General features: G+C 40.3%; 2 protein-coding genes and 1 pseudogene across 3 annotated transcripts; 1 reads left to right on the plus strand and 2 right to left on the minus strand.

The window, feature by feature from the left end:
• Positions 1-198: 198 nt before the first annotated feature.
• LOC144634459 (E3 ubiquitin-protein ligase TRIM9-like) lies at positions 199-6,539 on the minus strand. The gene is made up of 7 exons (XM_078493412.1): positions 5,816-6,539; positions 4,642-4,737; positions 4,262-4,495; positions 3,462-3,484; positions 2,908-3,041; positions 1,986-2,276; positions 199-1,454 (listed from the first exon to the last, which is right to left on the minus strand). Exons 1-7 carry the CDS (start codon positions 6,488-6,490, stop codon positions 928-930), a joined length of 1,980 nt encoding a protein of 659 aa, XP_078349538.1. The 5' UTR covers positions 6,491-6,539; the 3' UTR covers positions 199-927.
• A 1,534-nt stretch (positions 6,540-8,073) lies between these two features.
• LOC144635154 (E3 ubiquitin-protein ligase TRIM9-like) lies at positions 8,074-20,212 on the plus strand (annotated as a pseudogene). Its single transcript, XR_013567329.1, has 16 exons — positions 8,074-8,383; positions 9,527-9,867; positions 10,204-10,299; positions 10,702-10,935; positions 11,261-11,283; positions 11,581-11,714; positions 11,888-12,185; positions 12,672-12,905; positions 13,768-14,079; positions 14,649-14,942; positions 15,393-15,581; positions 16,106-16,450; positions 17,042-17,347; positions 17,957-18,145; positions 18,629-18,838; positions 19,230-20,212. The product of XR_013567329.1 is annotated as an E3 ubiquitin-protein ligase TRIM9-like (transcript).
• A 614-nt stretch (positions 20,213-20,826) lies between these two features.
• On the minus strand, positions 20,827-22,687 carry LOC144635155 (putative G-protein coupled receptor 45). The gene has a single exon (XM_078494213.1). It carries the CDS (start codon positions 22,588-22,590, stop codon positions 21,667-21,669), a length of 924 nt encoding a protein of 307 aa, XP_078350339.1. The 5' UTR covers positions 22,591-22,687; the 3' UTR covers positions 20,827-21,666.
• Positions 22,688-23,058: the final 371 nt, after the last annotated feature.

The following is a 23,058-nucleotide window of genomic DNA, read 5'->3' on the forward strand; positions in this document are numbered from 1 at the left end:
CTGACCATGTCTCCTAACGCCTTATAACTATACCAAGTAGATTATTTGTCCTGATCCTTAGATTTTGCTCACCATTTAGGGGTGTTGAATGGTTAATGCGAGCTTTGGCTGTTTTTTTGGCGTTTTTTCTTTAAAAAATGGGGGGGAGGGGGGAAAAAAATGGGGGCGGCCCCTTGTTGAGACAGGCCCCCCCCCCCCCCCATATTAAAGAATTAAGGTTGTTTAAATACTAAAAGCAAAAGGTTTTGCACCGTTGATCTTAACATAGGACTACTTGTGAACATTGCATCTTATTATTATATACAATAATTATACCGTTTATCTTTTACCAGCAGCTGGCAGCATTATATTTTCAATATCTCTAGATGTCAATTTAAACCTATGGAAACTATGAATTATCACAACATGTCAAGTTATAACTGTCATTAGGATACAACAAGCAAGCTATATTGACATTGCTCGTAAAGTTGTTTAAATTGACTGGAACGATCTAAGTTCACAATTTTTGCATGAACTTGTCAACAGCCAGTAAAAACTTTACAACTTATAAATATTAAATATTTTCACACCAGGATAAACATCAACAAGAAATGACACAACCAAACTATTAAGAATATAACTTGAGTTAAAAAAATAATAATAATAATAAAAAGAGGAGAAAAGAGAGAAAAATGCAATAATTTAACTTCACAGATAAAACCTTTTCATAAAACTCACTATAATCAAAGAAAATATTTGAACTATAAATTTATAAACAGATCATATAAATAACTATTATTTAGAAATCAATTTCACCAGCTTGTGATGAACAGAATAGGCCATGTACAACACAAGAGAATCTGCCCTTAACAAAATATTTGTTATATTATTTAAATAAATATTAAATAATTATAAATAGAAATTTGATGGCCTAACAACTGTTACATGCTACTTGCTAGTGTTATATGCCTCTTCTGGTGGCTCAAGACCAGTGTGCAGTGTTATTTGCACATTACGGCTTAAACTGAATGCCGCATAAAAGCTGGCTTCTGGAATATCAGGCAGTCGCACAAGGCCTCTCTTCTGATCATTCAAATAAAATGTCACTTTGTGATTGGGTATGTCGAGCAACACTCCGATAACAGACCCCACCTCTACTCCTCCATCACGGCGATTTGAATGCTCGTTATTATGGCGAAACCAACTGCGACTGCTGTCAATGTACATGCACCAAGCTTTGTCGTCTTTGCCCAGGATGGAATCTTTGATGGTGCTACCTAATGCAACACCAACTGCAGGATCTGGGTTGCCATCATAACGATCTATGGTCACCTCCCAATAATGGCAACCACGTGAAAAACCAATGTTACCAAGTACAACTCTGTCATCAAAGCTGGTACAGGTTGTTGTTGTGTTGTCATTGGTCAGCACTATGTCTGGATGGGCTGTGACAGGGTCCAAAGCAAACCATGCAACTACAATAGAAAACAATAGCAATTGTAAGCACTGATGATTGCAGTGATGGTGATGACAATGTAATGATGATGATGATGATGATGACGATGATGATGACATGATAATGGTGGTGATTATGATCAGTGGCAAATCCAGACCTTCAAGGCAAGCGGGGGGCCGGATCACCCAGACCCTGGAAAAAGAGGGGTGCCAGCTTTTGAAAATAATTTTTCTCGGCCCTTTGGGCCTCATGCAGTTTGGCCAAAAAAATAAGGTGGGGTCCCAGCCCCCCGACCCCCCCCCTACATCTGCCACTGATAATGATGATTGTTGTGACAGTGGCAATTGTGATGATAATGACAATTTATTGACACCGAAAAAAGATGGCAATTGCAACCCATTTAATAATAATAATAATAATAATATCTTTTATTTAGACACGATAAATTTACAGATAGTGTGTGTGTTTTGTTCTAAGATATTAAAATTTATTTTTTTTTTTTTTTTTTTTTTTTTTTTTTTTTTTTTTTTTTTTTTTTTTTCTTGCTTACCATCAGATGTTGTCAAATACACCTCATCACTCGGTGCGCCTTCACCAGCCTTGTTGAATCCCTTCACCCTTGCTCTGTATGTCGAGTTAAACTGCAGGCCAGACACGGTACACTCCAGACAGTTTCCTCTGTATACTTCCAAGAAATGGTCCTCTTTACCACTAGAAGTGCCGTCATCAACCTCGACCACATAACCGTCTACACAACTTTGTTTGCGTGGTTTCCATGACAATGTGATGGCATTGTTTGTGACTGTGCACTCATCTGGGACTATTTCTGGAGCAATTGGAGCTGTGAAAACAAGTACCTTTAAGTTAAATGAACCTTTTGTAAACCTAATTTTATGATATACTTAACTAAGATAAGCCAATCAACTCAACTGGGTGGGAAAGGGGAATCAAAACATCGTCAATGCCAGATTTGTCCTATTTTAGAGTGAATTGTGTTGCGTCTCTCATCAATGCCTCTTGGGTCCATAAGATTATACATCTGCCTAATGGCGCAACTTGTTTACAGAGATTTTCTTGTTCTCAGAAACATCTGTTCCAATCCAATGGACCAGGGGAACCAGTGCTCACCACAGCTATCACTTAACCCTGGTTTTTGTAGCATGAAGTGTCTTGGAGTATTGCTACCCCCAACCCACCCTGATAGGATAATACCCTGTCACCCTTCCTTTCCAGTATTTTTGTCAGGCTGCCCTTTCTAGCAATTTGTCAGAAGCCATTTAAACCATGAGAAGTTGTGAGAATACATAAAGGGTCTTTCACTGCCCAGAACTCAACACAACAACCTCAACCGGGCAAAACCCACACTGCTGTTTCTACTTTAACAGTTCAATGCACTGCTACCAAAACTTGCAATTGATGGGAAACATTCTACGTGGAATATACAGGTTAACTAAGCCAGGCAATGAACTAACCTTTAAGTTCTATAAAATGTAAATCATGAAGAGCCTGTCTCGCAGCTGACGTGTCCAGTGTCAGTTCTAGTTCCAAGCCAGTTGTCGGCTCTAGCTTTACTTCCTTTGACCACTGATTAGCAAGGTTCAGAATTCTGTTTCAACAAAGAGAACAACAAACAACACATTAATTTCCCAAGATCATGATCACAGTATTGCCCAACTTCCTTAGCTGATCAGTTTCTTAATTCTCCTAGCCTAACCACTCAATTGTGTTATAAACAGGTAGAGAGAAATTATTAATAATTCATCACTTTTGGGAATGTTTTTTACACTCTAACATAAGAAAAACAAGGTTGATGAAGGAAACAACAATACCAAGACTGACTTGCTTTACTTGTACTTGAGAGTTTCGGATAACCAGAAAGAATTGTCGGTTACCATGTCAACTGTGACACGCATACTGGGACAGGAATTTGATCGATACATCATTACAGTTTTCAAGCCCATTCAATTCTGAGAATGTCCTACAATTAGTATATTTTCAACCTTGTACTTGTAAGGAATAAACTAACCTTCCATTAAGAGAGTTTGCAACCTTAAAAAAGAAAAAAAATAGAGAATAAATTATATTCCAAATATGGTATCTTCTCCAAATATAACTTTCCTTATTATGCAAATGCACACAAATATACATACAAGACTAGAGTATCTCAAAACAGTTCATTTAGCCTTCAATGCAATCTCACAAATAAAAATTAATATTATTTTCTTTATTACTAATAAATAATTTGCCAGCAATATTCAAGTTTTCCCTTTCTTTTGCATTTTATTACCTATGCACATTGTACACATTGTAGTGGGAGGCGCGGTGGCCTAATGGTTAGTGCGCCGGACTCCGGATCGAGCGGTCCAAGTTCGAGCCCCGGCCGGGGTCACTTGTGTTGTGTTCTTGGGCAAGACACTTTACTCTCATAGTGCCTCTCTCCACCCAGGTGTATAAATGGGTACCGGCGACATAATGCTGGGTGGGGGGTACCCTGCGATGGACTAGCATCCCATTCAGGGGGGAGTAGAAATATTCCTAGCCGCTTAATGCTACGGAAACCGGGATAAGCTCCGGCAGTGTGGGCCGCTTGGCTCGTGGCTTCTCCTTTTACATTGTACCCCCCTCCCCCGCAAGGGAAAGGAAAATTTGTTCCAGAAATCGAGGCGTTCAGAAGTAAAATTGCAGTGCACATCGATCTGATTGAAGGGAAACAACTTTTGGTTTAAGTTATTGGGAGGTTAAAGAAATCTGGATTGCACTATGTACATGTATTTCTCTGTTTGAGAAAATAAACACTGCACTGTGTTGTAAGGGTAAGGCACTTACCAACAGGAAAGAAGCAGCATCCGTCCCTTGTAAACACTCATTAGCATACTGAAGCAGCCCAGCGACACTTTGAAACTTTTTGTCACAGGTTTTCGCTTGTCCTTTAACTTTCTGAATCTTAGAGTTCATCTCTGTTGTGATAGCATCAATTAACTCCACTTTACGCTGCTGTATGAAGCTTATCAAAGCATCGCACTGTGCTACCACACTGGCCTCAAATTCCAAACCATTTTCCTGGAAGGAAGGAAAATGCGAGAACCATTAAATATTACTGATAAAATAGGAGGATTACTGAATGGAAGGAAAAAAGAATTAATTGAACTACATAATGTTGTCTGTTGATTAAAAATGCAGTGTCAGCAGAATAACCCAATTTTTACCTGGATTATTGAGCAGTTTCCATTTAGACGTTCAATAAAGCATTGTAATTCATTGCTCTTTGCATCTAGCAACTTCATATTAGCTGAGAGTTCAACCTGTTACAAAGAAAAACAATAAAAACTACATTTCTCATCAGATAAACCTGCCAAGGTAGGAATTACTGGTTACCGGTAATTGAGAACTCCTGGGCTAAATTGGTGTCCATGGCTATATAGATTTTTTGACAAAATTCTGGCATAAGTATATCTTATCCTTTGTCAAACACAATAAATTTTAAAGAAATTTTATGTTAAGGTGCAGATGTCACTGGTAGGTATAGCATCACGCCTTAAAAATTTTAAAGGATATAACACCGATCATTTATTCTGTCAATTTACTAAATTCAGCCCAAGCCAAAAAAGATAATAATAATAGCTACAAGCAGAGCTGAACCAAAACAAAATGACAGTTGTTCAATTTAGAAGTCAAGATGGCCACCTTGGAGAAATGTCAGTCACACCAATTTGTTAAGATATAGATCATGTTTCAATCAGAATATAAAATTGATGATTTGCAGCATGAAAATTATGCCTGCAACAAGATCAAAATAAGAAACGTCATATGAGGCAAATAACTTTTAAAATGTTTGAATGTATGATTTAAAAAAAAATGTTTTCACCATGTAAGATGTAAATTGAAGTGTATAAAAAATAGATTTTAATAACCCCGATTGAAAGTTTTTCTTGGCATACCCTTTTTGTTATTGAAACATTTTTTTGCGAACTTTACTTTAAATATTTTAGCAATAGAAAAGATCAAGCTTGAGTCTCAATTCAAAACGCCACTTTTATCAAAATATTCTCATTTTGACTTCAGTATAAACCCATGAAATTAAATATTCACATTTCAGAAATTTGCATATGCTTTTCGATATTTCTCTGCGAAATAAAAATATCGCATAAAAGACAAGAAAAAAATAAGCTGGAGTTAGAATTTTAAGAAAATATGAATGATTTTAAAACATTTTTCTAACGAAAAGGACAAAAAAATCAAAGTCGATTTTTACAGGTGTAATTCCTCGAGTCATCCGTGCAGTTCATACGAAGACGATGAACTGGACTTGGTTGATTACCTTTCTAAGTGAAGTCAGATTGCTGAAGGGGAAAATAAATGCAAATTACTAAGTTCCTTTACCTTTTGCTCTTTAAACATCGCGCCCAAAGCCTTGACTTCATGTCCACTGTGTTGTCCTCGCTCCAAGCACACATAACAAACAGGGACACGGCAAAACACACAGTACATGCTTATGTTTTCTTCACTGTGGCTACCGCATTTCAACACTGTCGGCTTGTTAGGCGACTTGGAGCTTGTGGGAGGAATAAGTGAGTGCTTCGCCAAAGGTCCACGGCTTGGATGACAAGTTTTACAGCAGCGATCGCAGTAAGCCACCTCGCATTGCTCGCACATAACCGTGGCCGGGCAAGGTTGGGTTTCTTCGCAAAGTTGACAATAAACAATTCCATTTGATTTTGCATAATAGCGATTGACAATATTTTCCAAGAGGCGGTTGCGGGGGAATCCATTGACCCCTCGACCGTCTAAAGGAAAAAGCTTCTTACAAGTCGGACATTTCAAACAAGGCAGGTTTCCTATGCTTTGGTACAAATGGTTCATATCGTACAACGTAACGTACGCTGTTTCTTCGGAGTCCACTTGACCGTTTCCATTCGAAGTCGCCGTAGGATTATCTCCACTCGCGGTCGTCAAAGATGATTGCGAACAAGCCAAGCAAACGCTGTGAGAACAAGGAAGAATAACAGGGCTTACAAACGGCTTGTTACAAACAGGACACGTCAATTCTGCCTCCATTTTTCGGCGGAATTTTTCGTCTCCCGCGCCGCACCGCAACACGTTTCGCGCCGCGAGAGATGTGACAAAAATTTTGTTTGGGTTTTTCATGCACGAACAATTAGCGCCAAATTAGCACGTGTCAATCTAGCGCTCCTGGTTGGCTGATATTTATAGACGGGTATCTTGATTGGCTACTGCTTGTGTTATTGACTTGATCCAGCTGCATTTGAAATGGTTTTCTGAGGAAAAACCACAGTCATTGATCCCTAAAATGTAAAAAACCTGGACGAAAAATAAATAATTGTATATTCAATTTAGCGTAAGGGTCTGTTGGTTTTCCGATGCCAGGAAGTATATGAATACTTAAGTTCTATAATAAATACATTTTCATAAACTTTTTATATTTTTGTTTTCATATTTTCTCTGTGTGAGCTTTTCAGATTGAGAAATGAATTCATTACCCTGAAAAGACAGTAATGTGAAACTAGAATGGTAGACAAGGATCAATAAATTGATTGAATAGCAATTCAATAGGATACACGTGCCACAGATTTACATCACAATCGCGGCGTGCGCGTTATTCATTGCAAAACAAAAAGAAACAACTGTTTTTTAACCATTTATTAACCGCAGACAATAAGAAATTTACATTCATGACCTGCTAAGTGAGTCTGCTAAGGATACATTTTGCTTGAGGCACCCGTGATAATGAGATGAAAAGAACATTTCTTGAATTAGTGAGCAAAGACTCTTTTTGTAGTCAGTTTCCGGCTTATGTATGAAAAGCACGTGGATAATATTCTCATAAAGCTCGTGTTTACACAAGAAGGTCACACTAGAGCAACTTTATTTGTTAAATTCATTTTATTTCAGTCTTGCGTACCTGTGGCTTTCCATGCCAGCTAAGTTTGACCATTCTAGTTCTAGTTCGGTTATAGTATTCGTTAAAGTTAAGTATTCGATAAGCGAGCCTCTTCTGCACGTCCCCTTTAGACCCCCAGGCCCTACTTGCGATCAGGCGTTCTTTTTCTTTGCGAAAAAAAGAACGCCTGCCCTCTTCGCAAGTTACCGTTGCCCTACGAAAACTGTAGGCTTGTTTTAACCCGTTTTTATCCACAATGTACGTGAACTTTACCCGGACAAAACTGATAAGCTTTTACGCAAGTATATCCCTTACAGACGTTTTTCAACGCGCTATTTTGTTGAGAATTTCGCCTTACGATTGTCCCTGAAGTAGGCGAAAATAAAAAGAACAATTTTGTTTGAAGCCCCATGAAAGTGGTTGAAACTTGCTTTAGTCTTTAATGATGTCTCTAATTTGAGGCGAAAGTTTATGCTGGAGCCGAGCTTAATTTGTTGTTGTTGTTTTGTTGTTTCGCTTTTTCGGCCAAGCGGCGTGAGATAGTTTTGTGTGCTAACTCATCTTATATTTGCGAAGAACGAAGTCACTTGGCCCAATAAGAACACGCGTGTGCACGCGCGCGATACGCGCGTTCCTCGATAAGGCTCAATCAGCGTGCTACCTGACGTGCTACCAAGGTTACTATCACGGCTGACAACAATATTCAGCGCTTAATGCCCGTAAACATCTTTCTTCAGCAATGGAGGTCGAGTTAACATGTCCTGTGTGTTTGGATCTTTATCAAAGGCCGATAGTTCTACCTTGTTCTCATAACCTCTGTACGCCATGCGCGCGAAAAATCTTGGAGCCCAATGGCGCGCCGAAAGTGTGGGCAAAATGGGTAAAGGAAAACCGAAGCGCGGATTACAAATCTCATCTGGACCCTGATGTAAAATGTCCGACATGTCGGCGAAAAATTCCGTTTGATCCGCGAGGAGTAGACGGACTGCCGCGGAATTTAATCTTAGAAAACGTGATTGAACGTTTCAAGGAAGAAAGAAAACCCCCAGGTATATAATGATAAAGTACAATGCTTGTTTTCCTATCTAAAAGTTTTATTTACTAATTTCTGCAGTATTATATAAGGAGTAGATTTTGGAGTTGTTTCTAGAAACTAGTTTTCACTTTGTGTCATCGACCAAACCCTCCGTTCCAGAATTAAAAATTTAATGTACTAAAATTGCAATATTTACTAAAGAAACGTTATTAAATTGTCATCAATTTAAATTATTTGGGTCAGCTGCGAAGGAAGTAGACTTTTAAACATTGCAACGGTCACCTCACTACTTTGAAAGAAAAAAAATTGTTGAAGAAAAAGATCAGATGTAAGGTTTAAAAATATTTTAATGAGTTATTATTTTTTAAGAGAAACTCGTGGCTCGCATTGATATTTTTAATTATTTATTTGTACCACCAAACTGTTTTATTTTCATTAAACCTTTCACGTTAATGAGCGTCGCAAAAACGACTCAAATAATCTCAATGTCTGTCGATCCTTCCTTGTTTCAAAAGAAACTGAATTTAACTGAGTTCTATATAGAGAGTTTATCAATTCTCCAATTATTACTGTTATCGTCTGGTTACTTATTCCTGCGTTAAAACAAGTTTCGACTAAAAGAAAAGTCCTCTTACTTAAAGATTACTTGCTAGCTATCTAATTACAGTAATTACGATGTTTCGAAGCGATGCAAAAAGAATGTCAAATGCGATAAATAGAGTAGTTAGTTAACCTTTGTCGCGGAAAGATGAGGGATTTGCCTTACTAATTAATTGAACCCAAAGCCAGGAACAAAGTGCAATTTATATGGAGCTAAAACTTCACAGAACAGCTTGTATATAACCACTGGACATTAAGCCGGCGTTATCTCTAATTTAGAGCGACTATGTGCATTTCTACACCCCTGGGAACCCCCGGGAACCCATCGCAGGGTCACCACCTCCCCTCCACAGCATTCAATTCACCGGTACCCATTTACACTTCTGATGTGTAGAGAAGCATCGTGTTTGAGTAACGCATCTTGCCAAAGAACAGAACGCAAAGACCCCGACCAGGGCTCGAACCCGGACCGCTCGATCCGGAGTCCGGCGCACTAGACACTGCCCATCGTGCTTCCCATATAAAGTGACGTTTAACCGTTACCCTTACATTACAGGTCAGGCTCCGGAAGAGAACCTCCTCTGTCAGTTCTGTGAAGACTACTCTCCACAAAAGGCCACTTTATCGTGCAATGAGTGCGCCTTTCTGTACTGTGGGACCTGTTTTGATGCGTGCCATCCCAGTAAGGGCCCTTTGGCCGACCACACCATTGGCCCCGCAGTAGCAAGGCCCGCAAAGCGTAAAGAGAAGAGCATGCAATGCCAGCAGCATAAAGAGGAGAAGTTAGCACTGTACTGCTTTGACTGTAAGGCGCCTGTGTGTTATTTGTGCAAAGAGTATGGCCATCATAAGGGACATAATGTTGAACTGTTGGAGCCAGTGTTTAGAAACGCAAAGGTGGGTCAAACATTTTTAGAGTTTTTGAGTGAGTTAGTTATTTCTAAAGGCTGTAGTAAAACAATTTTACTCACAGAGCTTGAGATTTCTTACCGCAAAAGCGGCTACGAACCAGTTTACATCGCTATTAACAACAAAACGGAGAAACGCGCTTACGTCAGGAAGATGTAAACCGGCAATTTGATTGGTTGAAGTAATTTATAACGGGAAATTTGATTAGAAATACAAGTTTGCATTACTTCACTGTTTATTTGAATTTTTATTCAAGGCTTTATCACACTGTTGTAAATCTAACATGCAATAACAGTTTCATTTAAACTGTATTATCATTTTCAGGAGGAATTGGCGCGAACTTTGGGTACTTTGACGAGAAAGAATTACCATGTTCAAAAGTCCCTGCAATCCTTAGAGGGGATGTGTACTATTGCTAAGGTGAGATGAACCATACCCCTCGGTATCCGCCAGTCCGGTCGGCAGTGCTCCTATCGGCAAATCCTTAAAAACTGAAGAGCTTGAACACTTTCCGTACTAGAGACGCCCGAAATTCGACGACGTAGCCGTTCAAAGACCCATGCAGTGTCTCTGATTGGTTGTTGCTCGGAATCAAATTTTCGCGCGTACGTAACAACCAATCAGAGTCCACGGAACTCTTTAGAGCTACGTCATCAGTACGTAAATTTTTGGGTCGAATCTGAAATGTCTTTAGTGAACAAGAGAAGGGTTGGGCGCAGGAAAAGGCTAGAGATGTTAATCTGCTCAAGTTTGTAGTTAAAGAAAGCAAAAGGTCCGAAAGAAGTAACCAAAAATTAAGCTCTCCGCTTATGAATATTTCAGAAGTCCGGCTGTGACGTGGAGGCTCATGTTAAAAGAGAATGTGATTCTTTGATTTCCATCGTGGAAAAGAAGAAAGTGGAGCTACTCAAACGAGTGAGTGATGAATATCAAGAGAAACTAGCAGAACTGAACGACGCCATTCAGCAGTGTGAAAACGTGTTATTACAAGGCGATGGATTAGCTGAGTTCACACAGGAAGCTCTGAAGGAAGACAACCCAGCTACATTCCTTCAGGTAAGTGTGATTTGCATTGTTCGTATTTACACGTAACGCGTGTTGTTACAAAGTGATTATGATGGGTTCACACGAGAAACTTTGAAAGGTAACTACTCTACATTCATTCAGGTAAGCGTAAGATACACTGTATTTACTAGTGTGAACACTTGTTCAGCCTCCCTAGCTGAAATTTTGATATACGGTACATTCACTGCAGAAAAATGTCACAGTTGCGAACTCCATGCGCACGAAGGAGTGCTCCTTGCTAGATTACTGTGCCGTTACATGACACTCTTGAACAAGTCAAATAAAAGTTTAACTTTCCCATTTCGCTCTTTTCCAGACGGCCAGCGCCCTAAAGACAAGGTTAGTGGGTTTGAAACTTTATTTTTTAGTAAAATGTACCATAAACTGAGCGAGCATGATCTACTAGAAGCATTTTACATGTCGTTGTTGGGAAATTAGTGTTGTTGAAGGTATACCCTTGTAAACATACTGTGCACATAAGGGTCATATTGACCAATCAAAAGATTGCACGTGCACATGGCAGCACGTGAGCTTGACGTCATCAGGGAACATCACGTTACTAAGCAACACCGGGAACGAGCCAGGATTAGTTAGTTCTCCGAAAAACAAGTTTACTGCTGGTCGCTCTGATTTCAGGTTGAATCTTATGCTCGAAACCATCAGAAGTCTTCCCTCTGCGTCCTCCATTACACCAACATTTGATCACATGGCTGTTGACACGTCATGGGAAAGGAAGGTGCTCAAGAAAGTCACGTGGCTTCAGATACCAGGTATGTGTTTTGCCAGGGGTGGGGATGGGGATTTTGTTTTTCACACAACGCCAGGTAGCGCGCGCCAATTTTGATCCATAGATCATGGGAAAATGTTTCGAATTTATTGTCAATTGTCTTCAACAAAAACAGTGCTATTTTAACAAAACGATCATGTTAAATTTAATCGCCAGGCAGCCCAAGTTTCGTCTCATCTCAAGTGCAAGGCCACAAACCGGACAATCCAGTTAGTCTGGAATGCACCTCCAAGCGCAGTGGACGCCTTTCACCTGGAGGCCGATATTTATTCACCTACCCAAGACCCTAATGAAAAAGAGCATCGTGAAACTTTAAAGCTGTCTCTGGGAACAGCTTGCAAATACAACCTAGAGTGCCTTCATTATAACTCCAGGGTCACTGCCAGGGTCCGTGCGTCGAACCGTGCTGGGGAAGGTCCTTTCTGCAAGGACATAACAGTTTTTACAGAGAAAGGTAAAGTATGAACAAATTGATTTACGCTGCCACTTATATTCTTGATCTCATCAGTAGATTTTCTGTTTCGAGCTGTAACCTTTGTCAGAGCAAATTGGTAGAGGACTGTGGGTTTATTGAGGCTTATATCGGATATAAAATGAATTACGCCATTGCTTTTTAAAAAGAACTTTGTGTCGAAATTTGCTATTGGATATATAAAAAGATGATCACTTTAATAGCAGAGTACCAGCCACTTTCAGCGTATGCAACCCAAACAGACTCGATCGGCCCTCTTTAGCGAACTTCCACTAAAGCCTTGCAATTAGCCAAGACACGCACTTAAACTTATACAATGAGATATTTAACAGCAAGATAGACCTAGGTTTCGATAATTCTCGATATCACAATCAACTCCATTCAGTACCTACCTATCAAAATGTTGAAAATCAATATCCATCACATAACTTTTACTCGCACATTTTAAACAGTTGTTCATTTTCACAGGTCTCCATTTTAAACTTAACCCCTCGTCGTGTCCCAAGCGTGAACTAGTTTTCTCACGTGATCTGTCCGTGGCCAAACTGACGAGTCCAGTGATCGCTAGTGTGATGTCCCACGTGACTCTGTCAAACGGTTGTCACTACTGGAAAGTCAGGATTGACCAGTTTACTGGAATCAGTAATAACGGGTTCGTCGCCATTGGCGTTGCCAAGGAGTTGGATGATGGACGCCCGATAGGTAAGAAAAACGATGTGATTGTGTTTATACCATAACAGGGGAAGGAAAGTAAATATTCTTTACAGCATGTTAGGAAATATTTGGAAGGTATGGTCATTTTATCTTGGCTACAGCAACTTACTAGAAGTTCCCAATTTTACTCAAAAATATCAAGCAAAAAACAAAACTCCGGCGGTCGTGCCCGGCGACAGTTTTTTCGCAGATATCATGATTTTAAATTTTCGCTTGCAATTCACCCACATCCGCTAAACCTCGCGCCCTATGGCATTCTCGACCCCAGAGTCCGCGATCCTTCTGGTCAGCATCAAAAACCGAGCATGCACAGATTCACTCAGCACGTCACTCAGCACATAGTACTCATTTTCGAGCAGAAGTCCGTAAATCGCAGACCCTCAAAACTGAAAGTGGCTACAGATGGAGATTCTAACGCCATTTCAGATTTTCGCAGCCTGGAGCTTTGTAAGAGTTTGAAGCAAAAAATTGCAAGACGTTTGTAAGAAACTCGTTATAAAAAGAACAGTGGTAAACAAAATTACGAGCCGGTAAACTAGGTGGATAAAACTGATTATTACATTTTCTATGCGTATGCGGCATACAAAGCTTAACTTTTCAGTGACTGTCTTAACTTTTGGCTTGAAAGTTGAGGATTTCAAAAAATTTTATATGCGGGGGTTTTAATTTGACGGAACTGCGCGTGCAGTGCGTTTGACCGCTGTGTGATGGAAAGTTAGTTCATGCTCGCGAAACACGAAAGATGTGTTATTTGATTAACCTTTGTAAATACTTTAACCAAATAAATGGTTATTTGCTTGTTGATTACTCAACGTCTTACAAATTAATGCTTGTTTGTTGTGTTTGCCAGGGAATGACACAAACTCCTTTGCGCTGCAAATTTTTGAGAACACTACACTATGGTGCGAAAATTCCCACAACAGGCTTCAGATCAAACAGAAACCAAAGGACATCAAGGGAAGCAACATAGCAGTTCTGCTCGACTTGGAGCGTCAAATCATGAATATATACTGGAACGGCAGGCTACAAACTGACGATAGTCGCCCCGGGGGACCCTCCCTAGTGGGCGTGGTGGGACCGGTTAGGCCGGCCTTTAGTGTGTTTGGCAGTTGTGTGCAGCTAAGTTTAAAAACAGGGCAGGAAAGACCAACTAAATGCACGGGTAAGATAAAGAATAAAGGCGAAGAAGTACCAGAGAGAAAAACTCCTAACTAACAACTAAGCAATAATCATCAAGTTGTAAATTCCTTTTAACATGACACGATAAACCATAGTAAGAGAGAAGCAAGGAAATCATTCGCCACCTTTTCAAAAGAGTCGGTTATATAATAGGCGCAACCAAGTTAGCTATTGCACAAAGAAAATTAAGGCGAGTAGTATATATTGTTTAACCAGAGATTATAAAGGATAGTAGTTAGAAACCCGGCTAGACGTGCAGATATTTTTATGACAAAAATACAGAATAGTTTTCCCATTCAAAAACAGCACGATCGATCGTAGTCTGTCAACAAGTAGTAGAAGATGTGAGAACCAGACACATTAAAGTATCTCACATGTACATCCCACGCCATCGGTTCAAGAATTTAAGGAGCAACGTTACTCAAGACTTGCTGTAATGTACTAAATTTTGAGATTTCGATCGACCAATTCGAAAACTTGAGGCTCGAAATTTTTCAAGTTGGACAATACTTAAAGTAGCCCTCAGTGAGATAACTAGTTTTCTTCTCTTAGGTCCTCCCGTTATCCACCTCGAAGAATGCAGCGTCGAGAACACCAAAATCAACCTAGTGTGGTCTCCCCCGGAAAACTGCAACGTGGACTGTTACATTGTAGAGATAGACACCTTGGACCGGGAGGGGGACATCCATCAGGAGCGTAACTTTACCAAGGTGTACCAAGGACCGCGCACTAAATACACTCTCAAGGGACTGGATTACAACGTGACGGTCCTTGCGCGTGTTAAGGCGTTGAATACCGCTGGAGAAAGTGAACCGAGTGATGAAGTATCGCTTTCCACTGAGAAAGGTACTTGGATTCAATTTAGATCAGCAATTGGGCTAAATTAATAACATTTTCCATAACCGCCCATACGAGTCCCGGTGGCCTAATGGTTAGCGATCTGGACCTCGGATCGAGCGGTCCGGGTTCGAGCCCTGGCCGGGTTCGTTGTGTTGTGTTCTTGGGCAAGACACTTTACTCTCATAGCGCCTTTCTGCACTCAGGTGTATAAATGGGTACCAGCGCACTTATGCTGGGGGCAACCCTGCGATGGACTAGCATCCCATCCAGGGGGGAGTAGAAATACTCCTGGTCGCTTAATGCTACAGATACTGAGTTAAGCTCGGGCGGTTGGGCCACTAGGCTAGACGCAGCCTTTACCTTACCTTACTATTACCCCCGTCTAAATTTTGCAAATATAACACCCCACTCGTGGTGCTCGCTCTAGAGATCAATTTTCCATTTATATATTTTTAGGTGTTATTTTCAAATTGGACAAAGAATCGCTTCACGAATCTCTTCGTCTTTCTGGCGATCATCTCACAGTTAAACAGACTAACATGGTGCACGGTAATGCGTTTGGAACGGCCTTCCTTGCCGATGGATGTCACTTTTGGACGATTGACATCGACAGCTTTAAAGGAGAAAATTCTTTCCTTGCTGTGGGTAAGTTTTTAATGGGCAAGTGATTCCTCATACCTAGGTTCTTCGTTCCCTTTGACCAACGGCCAGGAAACGAGCGACCCCGTCTGATTGAAGTTATTTTCCACTTTACTAGATATCTTAGTTAATGAAATAATATTATGTAATTGTAGCTTTTGCAATACTACCAAATTCCGATGTAGTCATGCAAATAAAGCTTGTTGTTGTTGATTGGAAGTCCGAAAATATCGGACTTCCGGTTGACCAACGAACTTTTTGGTGTTTTACTTCTGGACATTTTTATTGTTTTCAAAGCCAATCAAATTTGATCCTGTAACGGATCGCTCGTTTCGACAAGCTTACGCAGTAAGGAACGAAGACTCGACGTGTGCGCAGTCAGGATTGCATTGATTTTGCATCGATATTTAACTGACTGCGGAAGTTAGATCTTGTCTTTGATTTGATGCAGAAACTAAAACACCAGAACTTATTCAAAATTGCTCTAGAAGCACTCTTCACCAAACACTAAAAAATGTTTATTTTCGCAGGAGTCGCCAAGAAAACCACGCAGGACTCCATTCTGGGAAATACATCCAGTTCGTACGCTTTGCAAGTGTTTGAAGGCACGACAGCCCGAACTGAAAACTCCAAACACAAGATTCAGATCAAACGAAAAGCCAAGGACCTGAAAGAAAGCAGTCTCGGTGTCTTGCTGGACCTAAATAATCAATTCCTTAACATCTACCTTGACGGAGAACTTCAGACGGATATCGGTCGCCCCAAGGGCCCTAGTTTCAAGGGGCTGAGCGGGGAGTTTTGCGCGGGCCTGTGTCTTTATGGGACCAAAGTAGAGATGAGTATGGTGACTGGAATAGCCACACCGTCAGCACCAGGTACAAAAAAATATTCTTGTGCTGCCTTTGTAATGTAATAAAACCCTTTCATTAATACAGTCTAACACCTCAGATGTTATTCCGTTTTCGGCGAATAATAATATTAGCTAAAACTCGGATACAACGAAACAAATTTTCAGAGCTAAGTAATTTTGTGAGTATGCATAGTGAGTATGCATAGATTCCAAAATAGTCTCAAGTCTTGCTGTTTTTCGGCAAATCCTCGTTCATCCTCGTTGAGGCACTCGTTAAGATTCCGATATTTATCGTCCAATCAAAATATAGCGCGAGCGCTCGAGAGTATTCCAAGAGATGCTACGTCATCATGGCGCGATCAGTTGCTAAGCAACGTTGAGAGGAAAAGTGCGGGCTCAGGCCGGAACTCGCCAACAACTGGCTCCATTTTCTCGACTGGAAATAGAGGGAAGCATGAAGGTCATGCTTCCTCCCAGACCTTCTCGGTTTTATTGCTACGTTCGTCCTAGATACTTTTTGGGACCTCGCGTTTTGCCAAACAAAACATCACGCTAAAATATGGACTGTTTTGGAATCTAGAGTATACTCTAAAGAAATCATTATCTTCCTTTACAGAGCCCCCAGCGTTTAACAAGGCAAGATGTAAAGTGAACAATACCACAGTAGTGCTTGGTTGGTTTGCTCCTGAAACAAAATGCTGCGTGGATTACTACGTGCTAGAGGTGGACATGGTGAAAAGTTCAGAGTATGCTACACGCAGGAAGAAAGACCGCAAGTTCAAGCGGCTGTACGAGGGACCCGCGCGCGAATACGCGTTGTACAGTGTCCCTTACAGTGTCAATATCATTACACGCGTGTTCGGCGTGAACCCAACTGGTGAGGGAACACCGAGCGAGGAACTGGTGCTGTCCACACCGAAAGGTAGTTGTTATAGGGTATCGGTTTTAAATTTTCTCACCAAAGTCAGAGCGGTTTTCGCTTGATTCTCGAATGAAATTCGTGTTTACATTGGTTTTGCATTACTGCACTTAGTGGTTGGTTTAAAACTCTCGCGCCACTTTCTCAGCCAATCAGAAGTAAAACCAAAACCAACCATGACTCGCTTGCGCACGTTTTATCGCGCTTCGTGCCGGCTACAAGTATTTGCTTCGAGTTTTTGATTGGTTTACTGGATTGTCTGGTTTCTTTGTGATTGGTTAGAGTGATACTTTGGTTTTGGCTTTACGACACTCAATTGAAAACTGCTCAAAAACCAATTAAATAAAGACACTACACGGAACTTAGAAAAGCTACTTCATTAGTAGAAAGTTTTTTCGGTTCGAATCTCGAGGGGGAAGATGTCTGCTCATTGACGTCATTCATACGAACTATTAGTGTACAATAAAAAAAAGTGTTTCACAAAAGCTTTAATTATTTCGGGCTTGTTTTCAACATTTCAAAATGCTGGAAGCCAGAGAGGGAGGTTAGGGGGCAAGGGGACGAAGCCTAAATTGAGCAACAAACTGATTTTGTTTATTGTAATATTCCTAGGGCTGTACTTTCAACTGGAGCCATCATCAGCGAATCACGACCTGGAATTGACGAATGAGAACTGTACTGTGAGCTTGAAGAGTCCTATGTACACGTTCATTTTGGGCAACGTAAAGCTGTCATCTGCTTGTCATTACTGGAGAGTACACGTGGATGAGTTCAACTCTCATAACAAGCTTTCCATCATCGGTGAGTGACGCCTTATACGGAGAGGTTCTCATGGATTGTCACGCACTCTTCGGTAGGGAAGATTGCGTGACGGGAAAAAAGGATTGCCGGTCAAGGCTCAAACCCAACACTCTCTCTCCGGAGTATTATATATTGGTTCAAATAATAGATGGGAGGCGCGGTGGCCTAATTGTTAGTAGGGTGGACTCCGGATCGAGCGGTCCGGGTTAGAGCCCTGGTCGGGCACTGCGTTGTGTTCTTGGGCAAGACACCTTACTCTCATAGTGCTTCTCTCCATCCAGGTGGTAAGCCCTGGGATGGACAAGCATCCCATCCAAGGGTGAGAAGAAATACTCCTAGTCGCGTCTTGCTACGTAAACCGGGATAAGCTCCGGCCTGATGGGCGGAGGCCACCCGACTCGAACGCAGACTTTACTCTTACCAATGACATATATGACCATTTCTCCTTTTAACCTTTAATATTTATTTTCCTTTTTTTTACAGGTGTGGGCGTCGCTCGTAAGATCATCGAAGATCCTATATTAGGAGAAGACTCCGATTCTTACGCTGTACAGATCAACGAACATCCGAACGCTTCGTGTTCAAATACAAAAAATCGAGTTCAGATCAAGAGATCATCAAAAGAACTCACTCACGCCAATATCGGTATACTGTTAAACTTAGATGAACACTTCTTGAATCTGTATCTCAACGGTAAGAAACCGTAGAGGTCTTTGTCGACTCTTGTTACTTTACTATTAAAGCTAATTCGCATACTTCTAAAGTGAAAATACATACAAGGCAAATTTGTGCCATTTTGACTGTCCTGTTGCGAAAGCAAAGCTATTTTGTCTAAAACTTCATTCCGGTTACCCGGCGGGCTGGAGTATTCACAAGGGGAAATTTTCATCCCGGTTGCCGAGATCTCGGTTTCTCAGTGCAACCGACGGAGATCTCGCTAACCGGGCTGACCCGCCTTCTCACATATTCACACCGAAATTTTTACAAAGGAAATAGCAATGTGGTGAGATCTCGGTAACCGGGCTAACATGAAGAGGCCCTAAGAATCACTGTAACAGCGAACTTTATTTTTCTTTCTCCCCAGGGAAGCTTCTCACTGATCCATCGAGACCAAACGGGCCGACATTTGTGGGAATATCAGGAGAGTTTTACCCCGCACTCAGTCTGTACGGGACTAACGTCAAGCTCACAGTTCACACTGGAGAGTCGTACGATAACTAAACCAGATCACAGAGCCGATGTATTTACACTTGATAATAGAATCACATCACTTCTTTTAAGCGTTAAAAGAAATCTATTCTCAAAAAAAAAATCTAAGTAAAATCAGCTAAAAGAACTACGAATGACTTTATTACTCACAAAGTATATTTAGCACTACTGTATCAAGTAAGAACGCTGTAAATAAGCAGGCAAATATTACAATTGTAACAGAAACAAGTCAAGAATTCCATTCGCTGGTAGGCCGACCAGTTGGCTATTGGCAAAGCGCGGCCGAGGATTTGAATCCAAAGACTATGGTACCGCAAAGAAATCCGGAGATTTTACAACGAGCGTCATAAATCATTCGGCCACGCAGGCTCTTCTTAAAACTTCTGGCTGTGCTGAAGTGCTATAAGCAATAGACAGCGCCCAATTTTAATTTTACATATTAAATATCTATAAATTACTTGACATTACGTCTCGAGAAAACGTCAAGACACCATTAAATTACTTGGTAATGAGTTTTTAAAGATTTTTTACAGCAACTATTTGATCAACTAAAAGGTTGAATGTCGAGATGTGCAGACGAGATGTCTCACGAAAAAATTATCGGATTTATGATGTCTTCCTCGAAATCACGAAATGTGATCTTCATACAAGTTCTTTTTACAGCTAAAATGTCTGAGGAAACAACTTGGTGTAAGAGAAGTCATTTATAACAGAAAATGATTGTTGTTCATACCCAAACTTTGCAACTACAGAATAGTTACCTGACACGCAAATCTTGTTCAAAGGTTTCAATAAATGAAGAGTTTTTGGTCTCAGAGAAGAAAAGTCAAAACAAGAAACAAATCGTGGTGTTTGAATTAGAGATTGGGTAATAGATGGTCAGAAGGCAGGAAATTGCTGATAGCTCTCGCACGTCAATGTGTTCAATCTTGCAGATAGCAGACGCATGTTCTAAAACTGTTGCGCGCAATTTTGGAGAAAAAAGAAAGCGATCCTACCTCGACGCGCGGTTCCGCCATACGACAAAGACAATGCGCACGACAGCTATGTCAAAACTGTGTGTCCGAAGCATTAGGGAATTTGATTGATTTTCTGGTCCATAGATTTGCAGTCTGCAAAGTCAAATGACACCCTGAAGTTTTTCACTGCGGTTTGAGAAATATATTAAAATTTAGATGAAAAAAATTGTATAAAATTGTAAAGATATTGAGCTCATAAGTTACCCCGATCAGTCATCTTGTAATCTATGACACTGTTACTGTAATTTCAATTGGTGATAGTTTCTTGTTGTGTAATCGTATTGTCTCTAGGTGTGGTTTGCTGACGGCTTAATAAAACGTACTGAATACTGGAAAAAGAGTTATTCCGTGCAAAAATGTCAAAATCAGTATGATTTATTTTACTATTCGTAAACTATAACAAGTTTTTTGGTGGGTTAATGAAAAGTTTGAATGCAGATGTAAATTAAAATGATTAAACACTGCCGTTACAACAAAAGAGTGGACTCTAATCGCTTTTTACAGTAAACATGTTTTTTCAGTTTGTGGATGAAACTCTATAGCATGTGACTATTCAAATAAAATTTCGTTATAGAGAAGAAGATTCAAGCTTAAAAAGCGCAGTGTGTGACCATTCAGGTGAAAGCTATCGAGCAGTTTTTATTCTGCTTTTTATGCTATTCAAGGTGGAGTCTTCTAGCTTTTAACTGTGAATGAAACGCTAGTGCGTGGCCATTGAAATGAAAGCTATTGAGCAGTACTTTCATGTGGTGCTGTTTATTATGCAGTACAAGGTAGTTCTAACTTTTAAGTCTGTGGATAAAACCCTAGTGTGTGACTATCCAAATAAGAGCTATAGGTGGTTTTATCTGTTACGTCTGTAAATGAAACCCTAGTGCGTGGCCATTCAAATGAAAGCTATTGAGCAGTACTTTCATGTGGTGCTGTTTATTATTCTGCACAAGGTGGTTCTTACTTTTAAGTCTGTGGATAAAACCCTAGTGTGTGACTATCCAAATAAGAGCTATAGGTGGTTTTACCTGTTATGTCTGTGAATGAAACCCTAGTGCGTGGCCATTCAAACGAAAGCACAGTACTTTAAGGTGGCGCTGTTTATCTTTAGTATATTGCAAACATAACTTTAAGCTTAGTTCTCAATTTTGAAACCGATCCGGTTGAATTAAATTAGCTGAAAATAAAGGCGTTTACCAAATTTCTTGAAAGTACTAATATTACCTAAATTTTTCAAGTCAACATGCTTTGCCGCCAGGTTAAGGTAGCGCTGTACACACACATGTCTTTATTAATGTCACTCTAAGCTTCACTTGGGAAACCAAAGTATTCTCTGATGGTTTCTTTTACAGCTTGCCTCACTTCCCCAATCCGCCAACAATATAGAACAGGGTTCAGCGATGAATTAAAGAAGACTAGAGTAGCAGTAAATCCCTCGGCAACTGCAAAAGTCTCCCCAGTTATAGCCTTCATTCCTGAAACTACGCTAAACGGTAGATAACACGCTAGCAGTGTAAAGTGAACCCAAAGCGCGCTTGAAACTGTCTTTTTGTACCGTCTGAGATTTATTGAGGAGCTTTCGCTTGGTTGGCGTTGAAGGCCAATGACATGAACCTTTATTTGTTGCAGTCGAAGGATATAGTAAATTTTTGTGTAGCAAAAAGTCGACGTAGCCACGCAAAGAAAAATCGCCGTGACACACACGATATAAAAAATAAATTTGTTCCATAAAAGAAGCGCAACTCCATTCGCGATACTTAACACCCAGCTGAAGATCACGAAAGCGCGCACTCGTTCAATGGTCACAGTTTGTCTGTATCGTACTCCAAGCGACAGAGCCAGCAGTCGATCCACGCTTATAAAAGTTAAAATGAAGAGAGACACTCCGCTTAAAACTGCACTGGTTGCATAACTTGATACAACGGTGAAAAGATGGATGCGCAAATGTTTAGTTAGTATAGAAATCGCATGAAGGGCAGCTAATGGCTGAGAAATGAGACCAACACAAAGATCAGTAAACGCCAGAGAGCGGAGTAAGAGTCTTGATGGCGGATAAATAGAAGACTTCTTTCGAAGAGCGAGCACTATTAAAACATTTCCCAGAGTCGTGGTTATTACAAGCAAAGTGTTCAAAAACGACAAGGCGATGAAGGAGTTTGAAACGTAGCCAAAACTCATCTTTTCAAACAACGGTGGCGGAGTTTGTTCGTCTTCACTGTTGACCATTTTGAAGAAACATTGTCGCTAGTTTGTCAAAGTTCTGTTTCGTTTTATCCAAACTAACACTTCCTGAAAGAGCTTCAAAAAATAGTTTGTTTACTGTCGCGATCAGTTGCTCAGCATATAGAAATTTCACTTAGTCCGAAGAACAGGTGCTTGATAATTAAATTTAAAACCCTGACGTGCGAATAATAATTATTTTATTGCACGCTATAAATGAAAGTTGCTTGTTAAGTAGAGTGTTGGCGTTTGTCGGCGTGAACAATGGACTAGGGACATAATTTGTCACTTTATTAAAATTTGGTGATTTTGCGGTTTTTAGTTCCTCTTGCGTGGTTAAAGGGGAATTTTTCAGTAGACATTTTGTTCTTTTGTCAGTTTGTATTAGCCTTACAGGAAATTTGCGCGACATCAAATGTTCATGAGTGAAAAATGCGAAAATCTGATTGACGCAAAATAAAGACGCAGACAAAA

Source organism: Oculina patagonica, chromosome 13 (assembly GCF_052425735.1).
Source record: "Oculina patagonica isolate OP01 chromosome 13, crgOcupat, whole genome shotgun sequence".
Taxonomy (NCBI): domain Eukaryota; kingdom Metazoa; phylum Cnidaria; class Anthozoa; order Scleractinia; family Oculinidae; genus Oculina; species Oculina patagonica.

What these genes read in the sequence shown, in the direction of transcription:
- LOC144634459 (XM_078493412.1), bottom strand. Translation starts at nt 6,490, where the DNA reads ATGGAGGCAGAATTGACGTGTCCTGTTTGTAACAAGCCGTTTGTAAGC. An exon ending in CGATGTTTAAAGAGCAAAAG is followed by an intron (nt 4,738 to 5,815) that starts GTAAAGGAACTT and finishes TCTTTGTAACAG; the next exon opens with GTTGAACTCTCAGCTAATAT. An exon ending in GTATTTGACAACATCTGATG is followed by an intron (nt 1,455 to 1,985) that starts GTAAGCAAGAAA and finishes TTTCTATTGTAG; the next exon opens with TTGCATGGTTTGCTTTGGAC.
- LOC144635155 (XM_078494213.1), bottom strand. Translation starts at nt 22,590, where the DNA reads ATGGTCAACAGTGAAGACGAACAAACTCCGCCACCGTTGTTTGAAAAG.